We start from the raw sequence: 11,974 nt of genomic DNA on the forward strand, positions 1-11,974 counted from the left end.
ATTTTCAACAGCCATATTTATTTTTAGTTATCTTATATCAATTTATCGTAATCTTTGGAAGAATTTGCATAAAGTCGAAGTTACCAAAATAAAATTTTCTAAATTTATTTTAAATACAATTCACTATTGTTCACTTAAAATTATAAATAGGAATTAAATATCAACAGGCTAGGGATTCTTTAGACTAGTATCACTACTGGTTTTGATGACTATTCTTACCGAGTGCATCAAGAGTTGAAACAAAATAAAATACTGATAAGTAAAACGGGCGTCGACGTTTCGAGGGGATACCTTCAAGCAATGTAAGCGAACGTGAATAATTCATTTATCGGAGGTATAAATGAGACTGCGCAAAGCTGACCCCTACCATGTGTTTAACAATGATCTCCGAAACGTCGCCATTTTTGAACGTCAATATTGTCACAATTAAAATACTGATAAAAATTTTGGAAAAGGTAGAAAACAAAATAAAAAATATATTAAATTAAAACTTTGACAATAAAAAAGTACGCACAAAACATGTTGGGTCTGAAATCAAAAATAAATATCGCGAAAATCGAAATTTCGATCATTTTAACAAATTAAATTATTTTTATTCGATATGTATGGGAGCGACACGCGAAAAGGAAACCGAAAAACCAATTAACTTCTTTTCGATATCGAAAGTAATGGCAAAACCGGATGTGGGGCGAGCAAAAGAGGAAGATCGGATCATAACCGTAAAATCACATGAGATTGAACATTCACGTCGATATAACATCTAAATTTGTCCTAGATTAAATTTTGCGTTGGAGCACGCCCTTCCCGGGCTAACGCCGTTCGAAAACAATTGTTCGGTACCGAAAAACGGCAAACGGAAATAAATTTACGTATTAGGCCACGGCAGCAGCAACCCACACTATCTACATAGTTAATAGCTCTTACGCACCTGTATAAAACGTACTGCGTTGGAGATTGGAAATAGACACAATTTATGGCGCAGTTTTCACTTCGCGAACTGACTTGAGCTGTGCATCTAGCGGCTAAACGTGCAAACAAACTTGCGCAACAAAAACAAAAAATATTTCGCCTTCTATGGGTCGTTTGACGTAGGCTTTTCAAGAACATAAAATGGAGCACAGACCCACGAAAATCGTAAAGCATAGACGAAGAACGTAAATATTCATTAAATTGTTGGAACAATAATAAAAAGTTTCAGAGACGAATAAGTTTGTAAATTGGCAATTTTTAGTGTAAGCAAAGGTTAAAAGGCGCCCTACTAATTTTTATGTGTAGTGGAGTGTTGTCATTTTGACCACCGTCGCAGTATTTTGAAGGATTTTTTTTGCGAGTTACCGATTCACTAACTGCGTCTATGAGCATGGTTACTGGTTTAGGTAAATTAATAACTGACGTTTGTTGGTTATGTTTTACATTTCTACAATCTTCGAACAGCTAATTACTTGTGGTGAAATGTTACAATAAAATGAGGAAAATCGTTCTGAGCCTGCAGTGGTTAACTGATCACTCGCAAAAAAAAACCTAATTTAAGTTTTAACAGACCTTTTAAAATAGTTGGCTTTGTGTAAGGTTACAACGCGTAGACTATGAATTCTGGTTGAAATCCGCCATCCAAAAGAACAAAGTTCGTTTGAATTATAAAATGGCAATGTGTACTGTCCGTTAGCTTTTTTGAATTGTACTCGTACGAGTACGCGTTCAAAAATTCGCTGCAAATTGACCGCTTTACACGTTACGACTTTCCGTACGAATCAAGCAAAGCGTAGAGTGAAAAAAGAAAGCAAAACAAACCTTTTTGCTTATGTTTTTGGGCGACACGTCATCGGAATTAGGGTGATGCCAGCTGTCGAAGTTTCGCGAAGTTTTTGTCTGACATTTAAATTAATGGAGACTACTTAACACTGTTCGGGAGCATTTATCAATAGACTTGTGTTCAATTATTGCTTTGGAAATATTAAAATTGCAAATAAAACAACAAGGTAAGGTACTTTAATCGAAATCAAAATATAACCTACATGAAGAGGAAGGAAAAGTTACCAACCAAAATGGCAGATGCTACGTCATCTCTAATATTGGATTATTGGATTATCAAATAAGATCGCAGCGCGACCGTTTGAACTACAGCGCAGTACATTCAAACATAACATGACTAGTTTTCAGTTTCAACTTTTGTTTAGAGTGAAAGAGAAAGCTATATAAGTTCGTGAAATTTGGGAATTTGAAGTCGGTAAGTGTGCCAAATTTTAATTTGTTTCATATACAAAATTTACACGCAACTGAAATTATTTTAAATGCTTTTTGGTAATGATTCCTGTTTTTAAGCAAAATACCCGAGAAGCAATGATCACTCCAGGTATATTGGAAAAGTTCTTAACGCAGAGTATATTATTTTGCATTGTGGCACTTCAACTCCAGAATATTTTCTTGAAATATGTGCCGTTTGACAATACGAAGTCTCTATACTTTTTTCGATGAATTCTTTTCCAAATTTGGTTTTCGTATAATTTGAACTTTTAGCTATGGATGTCATTATCGAAACAAAAATGCACACAAACACAAAATAAAATAAATCGTTCTGAACAATAGTTGTTGAGCCCGACGGTCACAAAACGTCCACTACAATAATAAAAAAAAATCAATAACCTCAATCTACTACCGAATGGTTTAGCATTTGACCTGCAGGTGGCGTATCGCTAATCTTGAAATCCCGATTGAAATGAAATCCACCAGTGACAACAAGTTCACGACATTAGCGAATCCGTAAGGTAAGTCGTAGCGGCGCGCAAAAACCGGCCTTTAGTTCAATAACGACAGAACGCGTACCTTTTTGCATTTTCGGCGACCGGGAGGGGCTCCCCACCCAACGTGCAGCTTATTTTATCACAATAATAATTAAAATACCGGTGACAAGTTTAGCGTGAGGCTCTGCAGCGTTTTGTTTCTGATGGCGGAGCGGTTGGCGCGCGCCGACTTGATAATTTGCAAAACCATCAGTTTGCAATCGTGGCACACCACCATCTGCGAGCCCTTGAAACGGTCCACCACGTAGGCGGTCCTCGCGACGGCCGTCGCGTTCGCTCGGAATTTCCCCTGCCTCGAAGGGCTGCGCGTCATCGCCGCACCTTGAAAGACGCGAGATCGTTGTTTTTCAATATTGCACGGAAGATCACGAACACCCTGTACAATACTTAAAAACCGTAACTACAAAAGTTTAACCTGTCTATATAGGCTATATCGATCAAAAATTGCATTATTATAAAAAAAAAAGACGCTGACGCTATTAGCACTGAAAAATAAGTTTATAAATTATTTATAAAAACCTTGGTAAATGTTGTAAAACTAAAAACACCGGAAAAAGAAAACCATGCCATCATAACCTCACTTTTTAGTTGTTGTTTATTTACTTGAGGTGACTAGTCTCAACTTTCATTTAAATTCGCCATTGTGGCAGTTGCGTGGTTGATTTTCCTTGTTCTCCGTAGTTTTTCTTTTATTCTATGTTTAATTTTGAATAGTTTCTACTTAGCTTTTGACATTTACATTTACACTAAAATATATGATGAAGTCCATACTTTTTATAATGGGACTTTCAATGTGACAGCAAAACTTTGGTAGTTAATTCCATGGAAAATGCGCCTGTCAAAATTTTTGATAAATATCTGTCAGTCCACAGCAAGACCAAGCGTGAAACGACCTAACCTCGTTTTTATCATTCATATAAAAATGGGAATGTAATAACCGTTGGCTATCGAAGAAAAAATAAATTAGACCGTTGCACAGGAACAGCACAGACATAAGTTAAGATTATTTGTACCTACACAGGGCGTTCTATAAGTAAAGTAACGGGAAACTAAAGCGAAGTCCCCATATATTTCCTCGTAATGGAACTCGAACGTGAACTATACACACAAATTTAATCACATTGTGCTAGGTTCTAATAGATTTTTTGAATAGTTGCCATTTCGTAAAAAATAAATTAGTTCCAAGGCACGGAAAAATGCTGTGTGTAATTTAACTATAGAAACTAATAGTCAAAGATTAGAAAAAAACGGAGAAATTAAATAAATTGATTAAAAACTCATCAGAAGTATTTTATTCTACTTAAGTCAACTTATGTTCCTAATAGAAAAAAGTAAACCGTGACAAATACGCATAGAACCTGCTCAATTGTAGTTTCGTCAATATTTCTACCAAAAACAATTGCGAATCAAGAATTATTAATTTTTAATTAATCATTCAAAAAAACTGTCAATTTTGCTTAAACCGAATTCACTTTAGTTCCTTAGATATTTATGGGAGATAATTTTAGGTCAAGCGTCTCGTGCATCTGTGCAAACTTTCTATTTACTTTTTCTATGGCCAACGTATACTTTGGTGCCGACTACGCGTTACGTATAGCAGGGTCCAGACGTGGAACCGAACATCGTAACGTAACCTGCTACGGTTGAACCTCGCAATTGTTTAGGCTTATAAAAACCACCTGTACATGCGCGAGAGTACCGCTCTTGTAAAAATGGAGTGGTCGAAAGAAAAAACCTTCGAATTTATAGAAAAGCATCGATACATGTAAACTGATCTTCTCGGGCAGCATAATTTTAAGTGAATACGTCATGACATTACATTGGATGAGATTTAACCATAAGTTATTATGGACACACTATTTTTCAATATGCTTTCAATGACAGGTTTTGGCAGTTCTGAATACTATCAATTTTGCAGAACAACTTTAGGTCGTCAGTTTGAGATCGCAAGTCTAGATTTTCAGCTACAACTCGGGTGATATTTCCCAGATTGTACAAGGAGTGTTAAAAAAATTGCAAAGTAATGAAACGGGACGAAAATTACTGATATTTAAATTGTCACCTTTTTTGTAAATGGGTTTAACTCTGCACAACTTCCAGATATCAACCACAGTGAAAGATTTAATGTACGTATTCAGTAGAACTGCAAGTGGTGGAGCAAGGGCACTCGCACAGTCCCGGAATGCAATCAGGTTCTGACGTCATCTTATTTGTTTGCTTATGAGACGCTAGCACTTCATAATGTACTCTAAATATTGTATGATGTTACGTTACGAAGTTCAGTTACCCATCTGGTGCCGGCTTAACGGTTTGCGCGACGCAATTGCGACCACACCCACCTCCTGGGTCGCTGATGATGCTGGTATCCATCGCGGATACGGGACGGTCGGGTTCAGAAACGCTGCCTTCCGACATATCCGCGTTGTTAATTTTACCGATTAAAGATCTGGCAAGGGATTCTTTGGAGCCACCCTCCGCGGGACTGCTTATGATGCTCGGACTCAACAGGACCACGGGCACGCTGTTGAAGTGCTCCATCGGGATGTTCATTTTGGAGTAGCAGCGCGTGCAAACGGTGCGCTTGCACAACGTGCACCTCTGGCCCCAAGGCCCGAATATACCGAACCTGCAACGAAAAACGCCCGCCCGTATCTCGATTTCGATGCCATCGCCATCTAGCCGGCAGTATTTGGAGTAGTTAAAGAATGTTTTTCTTAATGAAAAAGCTAAAAAAATTTATGGCCCAATGCTTGCGCAGCAAGTTATTGGGATGGGGAATAAATAAAATAAATAAATAAACAAAATTCCTCCATGCAAGGTCGATCTTAGTTTCCTTGTAGCATTACTGGTTTAATATTTGCAAAGTGACATTCGTGGGACAATCTTTCGTAACCAATATGTTCTCTGCACTATATTGTAAGTTCATCGATCAAAACAATCCGTGGCACAATGAATAAGAACCGATTTTTTTAACTCTTAAAAATTAATCGAGAAAAAGTGACTGTGAGTGTGAGAAAGGTTAGTTAAATCGAAAAAAAAATTAACGGAGACAAAACAATGTCACAATCATCATTTTTGAGAAAATGGAAAACTCGGCAGGAACTAAAATGCAGAATTGATGAAATGCACACCATGTTTTAATCGTATATTTTTGAAGAAATACGTCTTCAAGTTTCAGGAATACTGTTTAGAATGGTATTCTTTTAAAACACTTGTAAAAATAGCATTTTTATAGCCTTCGCGATTGGAAAAACAATTGAAAACTCTTACTGAGCAAATGTCAAATGTCTATGCAATGCTAACCTCAGTTTTCAATTGTTTATTTATTCACCGTTGGAAGAACTGTGTTTCGCTGTTTATAAATATTTAGATAAAGGTTAGAACTAAACTAAAAGTATATTTTAAAATTTATTAGGCACTTTAAGTTTAATGCCTGAAAAATTTATAAAGTAACGGAAACGTCTCGGACGCAATTTAGTAAAACTTTTTACGTTTACGACACTTATAACGCCAATATAAAATTATAAAAACTGTTATAAACGCCAAGGTTTCTTATAAATCCACTTATAAATATCCAGTGTGCTTATAAGCATTTTTTTAAATAAATTTCGACAGGTAACTGTAATACTATCTACAAATCTTCTGGATTCCTCCTGCGTCATTCAGAACTTAACAGTTCGAGTTCAGAAGATATGTAAACAGTAAACCTACAAGCCGATTTTGAAACACCTAAAGTGGCCAAAATGGCATTTATAAAAACATTACGCAATCCTAACCTCACTACTTTAAAAGTTATTTACTTATATGCGGTTGACAGAACTGTGTTTACTTTTTCGTTTTTTAAAAATATTTAGATAAAGTTTAGAAATTATTAAGTGCTTTAAAGATTTTAAAGATATAAAAACTACTTAGAAAATCTGAAGATTAACGGAAACGTTTTGGATGCAATATGGTAAAACTTAAGGTCTTACTTGGACGTTTTACGGAACTAAGGGACCCCAACGGTTTCCATATAAAATTATAAAAACTGTTATAAAAGCCAAGGTTTCATATAAACCCCCTTATACAAAGAACCTTAAGCTCCACTTACCGAGTCTTCAGACACAGAAAGCACACCTTGCGGCTCTCGACGTCGTGTCTGACCCGTCCCTCAATCGGTAACGCCTCCAGTTCAGCCTTCGTCAGTACCGTCCGTATGTGGACGATCTCAGACAAGGTCAGGGAGAGCCTGTCGTCGAGTGATATGGTGTCCTGCCAGCTCTGCGCGTTGGTGAGCTCGTCCTGCAACGCCCTCGCCGTCTCCGGTTCCATCGGCATCGATTCAGACTCGGTACTGTTGCAGGACTGGCGCGAACCTGGCCTCGATTGGGGCACCGAATAGCAGCCGGGGTTCGCGTCGGTCACCCCCAACGTGCTCCGTCTCGTACCCACCAAATTACACTCCCTGGTGGCTAGGTCGTACGCGTCTAGGGTGGTGGGGTCGCATATTTCCTGGTATTCGCTGGACCACAGGCCGGGTTCCGATGAGTCGGGAGTCTCGGGAGCCTCGACGTCGTCGTCGTCGTCGTCTTCGAATTGCGAGAGATCCACTTTTATTAGACGCCGGCCCGACGGTTTCGGCTGGTCCTTGTCGCTCCCGTAGCGCTGCGACGTCCTGCAATATGGGGCAGCAGGAATAGGTCGGTCGGTGGTCGCGTACACTTTGTCTCGAAGTATATCGTCTGCGCTTTTGACGATTTCCTTATTTGTTAACGTTTACAATATTCTTAATAACTATGATAAGAAGATAAGAACCGACAGCACAGGGTGTACTACTTAAAGGTCATATCGTAAAGTTGAGACAAAATCCAATGAAAGTATTTCGGTGTTTAAGACCCAAACATCTCGAATCCGTTCTTAAATTGGGGTCAAATTAAATTTCGTAGTAAATAAAAACTTATACAGGATGCTTTCTGATCGAACGTATTTAGAAAGAAAACTTCAACAAGTGATATACTAGTAAGAAGCGTTTTCGTTTGTAATTACTTTTGGGGAGAGACGGACAAAAGCCTAGACGATATACTTTGAGACATACTATACCTGGGCAACGGTACCGGCTTTAATTTCCTGCCCTTTTTGATCGAGAGCAGCAACTGCTCGCGAGGAGTGAGCGTTCTCTGTTGCGGCGGCAGTTTTCGGTCGGAGACCTTTCGCAGTGGCGGTCTCGATCTTGAAAATCCGGAGGGTGATAGTTTTGGTTCAGTTAAAAAACGATGATTTCCCGAAAATATGTCACGATGACTTTATTTGTTTTTTTTTTGAATAAAGGGGAATGAGACGAATTTAAACTACGCCCCAAACAGCATGATTCTTATTGATAATTCAAACTCACAAAATAATTCGCAAGTTAAAGATCAAGACAAACTACTTAACAGCCGGCTGAAAGTGAAATAAAACTAACCTACACAGGATGTATTTCTTTTGTCACTTACTTAGGGCGTTACTTGAATTGGCCGTGATTGTCTTACTTTAGCTTACTTACACATACCTAGAAACTGCTGGAGGCAGCGTAGTTTAAGCTTAGATCATAAATTGTATAGTTCCTATTTCATTCCTGCATAACTTGTTATAAGGCCGGCCCTGCCGCGCGAAAGTCACGTGACTCTAATAGATCCAGCAATTTCAGTCAGTCCGGCTGCGGCCCGGGAAAACACGTAAGTTTATGTAGGTTACCGGCGTATCAAATTGTTTAAGACTCGGTTTATTCATTGTTCTCTTTTGTGTCAGTAATAACTGGAATGTTTTAAAAACCCGCGTGGATTCGTAGTAAAAGCCAAGTGACATAAATCGGACAAACAACAGTGCAAACTGCCCGCGAAGTTGTGTCTGTGGATATCGGTGTTTGAAACTCGGTTTTTAACTGTATTTTTTGTGTTATCGATAACTAAAATGTTTGCGAAAACCCGTGGTCATTTGTGATAACAACCAAGTACCAGAAAGTACAAAGAACAGTGCAAACATGCCGCGATGTTGTGTTTTTGGGTGTCGGTCAAATTGCAAGTCCGAAGAAACGGGACCCGTTTCCACTTTCGGTTTACCATCTGACCCGAATCAAAAAGAATTTTGGCTAAGAAAGATACCTAATGATATTAGATATTATATGTGAAAACTCATAGGTATTCGTAACAACTTTGTTTTAAAAGTTATGAACTTTTAAGTATCAACCCCCTTTTTCCCCCAGCTACTCCAATGATCATATTTTTTTATAATATATTAGGAAACATTTAGTGGAACTGAAACCCGAAAAGTGCATAATCATAGCAGCCTCGGTTCAAAAATTTTTAAGTCTCTACCCCTTCCCCCTCCCACCTATCCCTATGATCGTAATTTTTAAAAAATATATCAGGAAACATTTAGCGGAATTGAAACCTGGAAAGTGCATAATTATAGCGGTATTGGTTCAAATGTTACAAATTTTTATATATATAAACCCTCTTGCACCCCCTTAACAAACCCCACCGGCGCACTTATTCCCTCTAAAAAAACCTCTAACATAGAAAATATGTATGGGAAGTCATAACTGAAAACTACAAATAAGTAACAATTTTGTTTCATAAAGTATGTCAGACACCCTCGCCACCCCCTGCCCCTATAATTTTTTTCCTATAATATTGTATTGTCACTCAACATACATCACTATACCGAATTTCATTTAAATCGGTTAACGGGAAGTTTGTTTAAAATCGATTGTAAGATTTGACGACAATAACACCTAAAAATATGTTTAAAACAATTGATACTAATACAATAAATAATACCTGACTCTAAAATAAGTTTCCAAATACTTTTAGATAATTAATATTAATGGAAATCTTTAGGAAACCATTTTATTGCAATGTGGCTTATTTCAATCCTGGATCTATTAGGGTCACGTGACCAGCAATACGGGCAATACGCGACCAGGCCGCTATTTTTCGCCGGCTGCGTTGTTAACCTAACAGTGAATGTAATTCTTATTCGTTTTGGAAGTAATTTGTTTTTAAAGCATAAAGGCTGCGCTGTTTTTGCTATTCACCGAAATGTCAAAAATCCTTGACGAAATGAAAAAAACCGATACTCTGTAGTGAAACGCATAATGAATTGAATCACTTTTTTTCTTGTCGGCTTTCCGCACGATCTGCCGTTTCTCGGTGTAAATCGTTTGATATCGGTTTAATTATTGTGTTCTTAGTGCTTATTTAAGAGTAGAAATGTCATATAGCCGCGCCGTGGAGTTGCTTATTTTTGTATGGGTTTATTTTAGTTTTTCAATAACTGGCGGCACATGGGTTGGTCAGTGAATGTCAAAGAACATGTGCCGGGGTGTAACCCAAAAACTGAAATCTTAAATGGGCGAATGATTTTAGCAGTTCTGCCCAACATTCTTGTGAACGAAACAATGTACTTTTTCTTTTACTTTCCATGTTTGGGCGAATGATCCTCGTAGTCGTGCCCAACAGTTTTCTGTGAAACGCATCGTTGAATTGAAATGAACTTTCCATGTTAATTTGATAAAAAGTAATAGACTTGACGTTGAACATGCCGAACCTCTAGTTCCAACAATTATCGCATAATTTTTGCCAAACGTTGAAAAAAGCGGTTGTCGCTTGAATTTTAATAAAAAAATCATTAACTGGCAGCATTGGTTGTGAAAATAAAAACTTATTTGTTCATGGAAATTGATGAGCCCTTTAACTGAACATACCTTATGAATTCTAAGATGATGGCGTGAGCGTCCTTGGTAACTCTGGATGGTATGTCGCCGTTCACCATAATTTTACGCAGGTTGTACCTGCATGTTCTAATATCCTTCATTAATATTTCGTAAGGAGTCAACTCGTATTCAATGGGCGCCTTACTGTAATTAACCTTCTTCAGTTTCACTCCTGAAATAACACATTTTTATCGGTTAACGATTATTTCTGACCGAATACAATAACAAAACCATTAAGTACCGGTTCTCAGTTCGCCCATCACTTGTACCCAAAACTTGGCCCAGTCCGTAAACTTGAGCTCCTCCAAGTTGGTGTTTTTTGCGCTGCTTGACGGCAAACTAATGTTTCCCTGAGCCACTTTCTCCAGGAACGTCGATAATTCAATGGCCTCCGCCACCAGAGCCCTGACGACCGCTTTATAATGCGCTTCTGCTTGAGCTTTCGTTAGCGTACCTTCAAAAAGTCGCCATGGATTTACACCGGCATTACTGAAGGCACTATTTACCCAAGTGCGCTTCGCACTGCCTCAGAACCTCTTGCAAGGTTATATGCTTCGCGTTGCACTTTGACGAGCCGGCTTCGTCGTTCTCTTCCGAGTCCCGTTCGATGCCTTCGTCATCTGTCTCGTGGTGACTTTGTTCTGAATTGTTCGCCTCATCCGATACCATATCGCTGATGAGCTGTTCCAAGTCGCTGCTAAACAGGACCTCTTCCCCATCATTTACTTTATTGTCTAATGTGGTATAAATTACAACCCCTATTCCGGCAACAACTTCGTTTTCACACCTGACCGAAATTAAAATGTAGTATAGTTACTTTCCAGAAATGAACCCTGTAGACTTTTTTTACTTACCTTAACAATTTGCGAGGTTTGTCTTTAGCTAAAATCGTATTCTCGTGTACAGACCCGTCGCTATTAAGAAAGACGTGTTGAACTTCGGTAATATTGTGAATGTGTTGTTTTTTAGTGCCCAAACATTCCAAAAAGTATTTGGCTAGTTGATAACAGAGCGCCCAGGCGTGTTCCTCTTTTATACACGAATTGAACGAATCCAAAATATCGCCCAGACGCACACTACCGTCCGAATTTACGCTGCATTTTGATTTTTGGGACATTGTTTTGTTTTCACTTTAATTTTGAAAGATCCATCGTTTCGGGTTAACCTCAAATCGATTTTCTCATGGGTGTTTTGGCAACCACCTACATGACTTTCGGTATTGATTTGTCGGGGGCATGCGTTTTGTAAAACGCAGCGCGAAGGCGCTTTTTGCAAAAATTTCTTTAGCTTCAATTGGGATTTTAATTGATTAGATCGCAATGCATCTCTCCCAATCTCATCCTGGCGATGACTCACAAAATTATTGTTTAGAAAACAAACGAGACTGGCAGGTGGAAATGGCAATCGCGCATGAAGGTTTCTTTATATTCCGTGACGTCAA

At 38.4% G+C, this 11,974-nt stretch overlaps 1 protein-coding gene across 1 annotated transcript; it reads right to left on the reverse strand.

Annotated features, from left to right (window-relative positions):
- Positions 1 to 8: 8 nt before the first annotated feature.
- LOC132697432 (protein spire) lies at positions 9 to 11,786 on the reverse strand. Its single transcript, XM_060662947.1, has 8 exons — positions 11,388 to 11,786; positions 11,040 to 11,320; positions 10,775 to 10,987; positions 10,525 to 10,705; positions 7,881 to 8,009; positions 6,892 to 7,455; positions 5,141 to 5,427; positions 9 to 3,122 (listed from the first exon to the last, which is right to left on the reverse strand). The coding sequence occupies exons 1-8, from the start codon at positions 11,648 to 11,650 to the stop codon at positions 2,893 to 2,895; spliced, it is 2,148 nt and encodes a 715-aa protein (XP_060518930.1). The 5' UTR covers positions 11,651 to 11,786; the 3' UTR covers positions 9 to 2,892.
- Between the last annotated feature and the right edge of the window lie 188 nt (positions 11,787 to 11,974).

Source organism: Cylas formicarius, unplaced genomic scaffold, assembly GCF_029955315.1.
Source record: "Cylas formicarius isolate icCylForm1 unplaced genomic scaffold, icCylForm1.1 PGA_scaffold_1__22_contigs__length_36826433, whole genome shotgun sequence".
Taxonomy (NCBI): Eukaryota; Metazoa; Arthropoda; class Insecta; order Coleoptera; family Brentidae; genus Cylas; species Cylas formicarius.

Bases quoted from the DNA above. Each gene is read 5' to 3' on its own strand.
- LOC132697432 (XM_060662947.1), bottom strand. From the start codon at position 11,650: ATGTCCCAAAAATCAAAATGCAGCGTAAATTCGGACGGTAGTGTGCGT. The intron at 10,988-11,039 runs GTAAATAGTGCC...GACTTTTTGAAG, and splicing joins GCAGTGCGAAGCGCACTTGG to GTACGCTAACGAAAGCTCAA. The intron at 8,010-10,524 runs GTATGTTCAGTT...CGGATTTTCAAG, and splicing joins ATCATCTTAGAATTCATAAG to ATCGAGACCGCCACTGCGAA.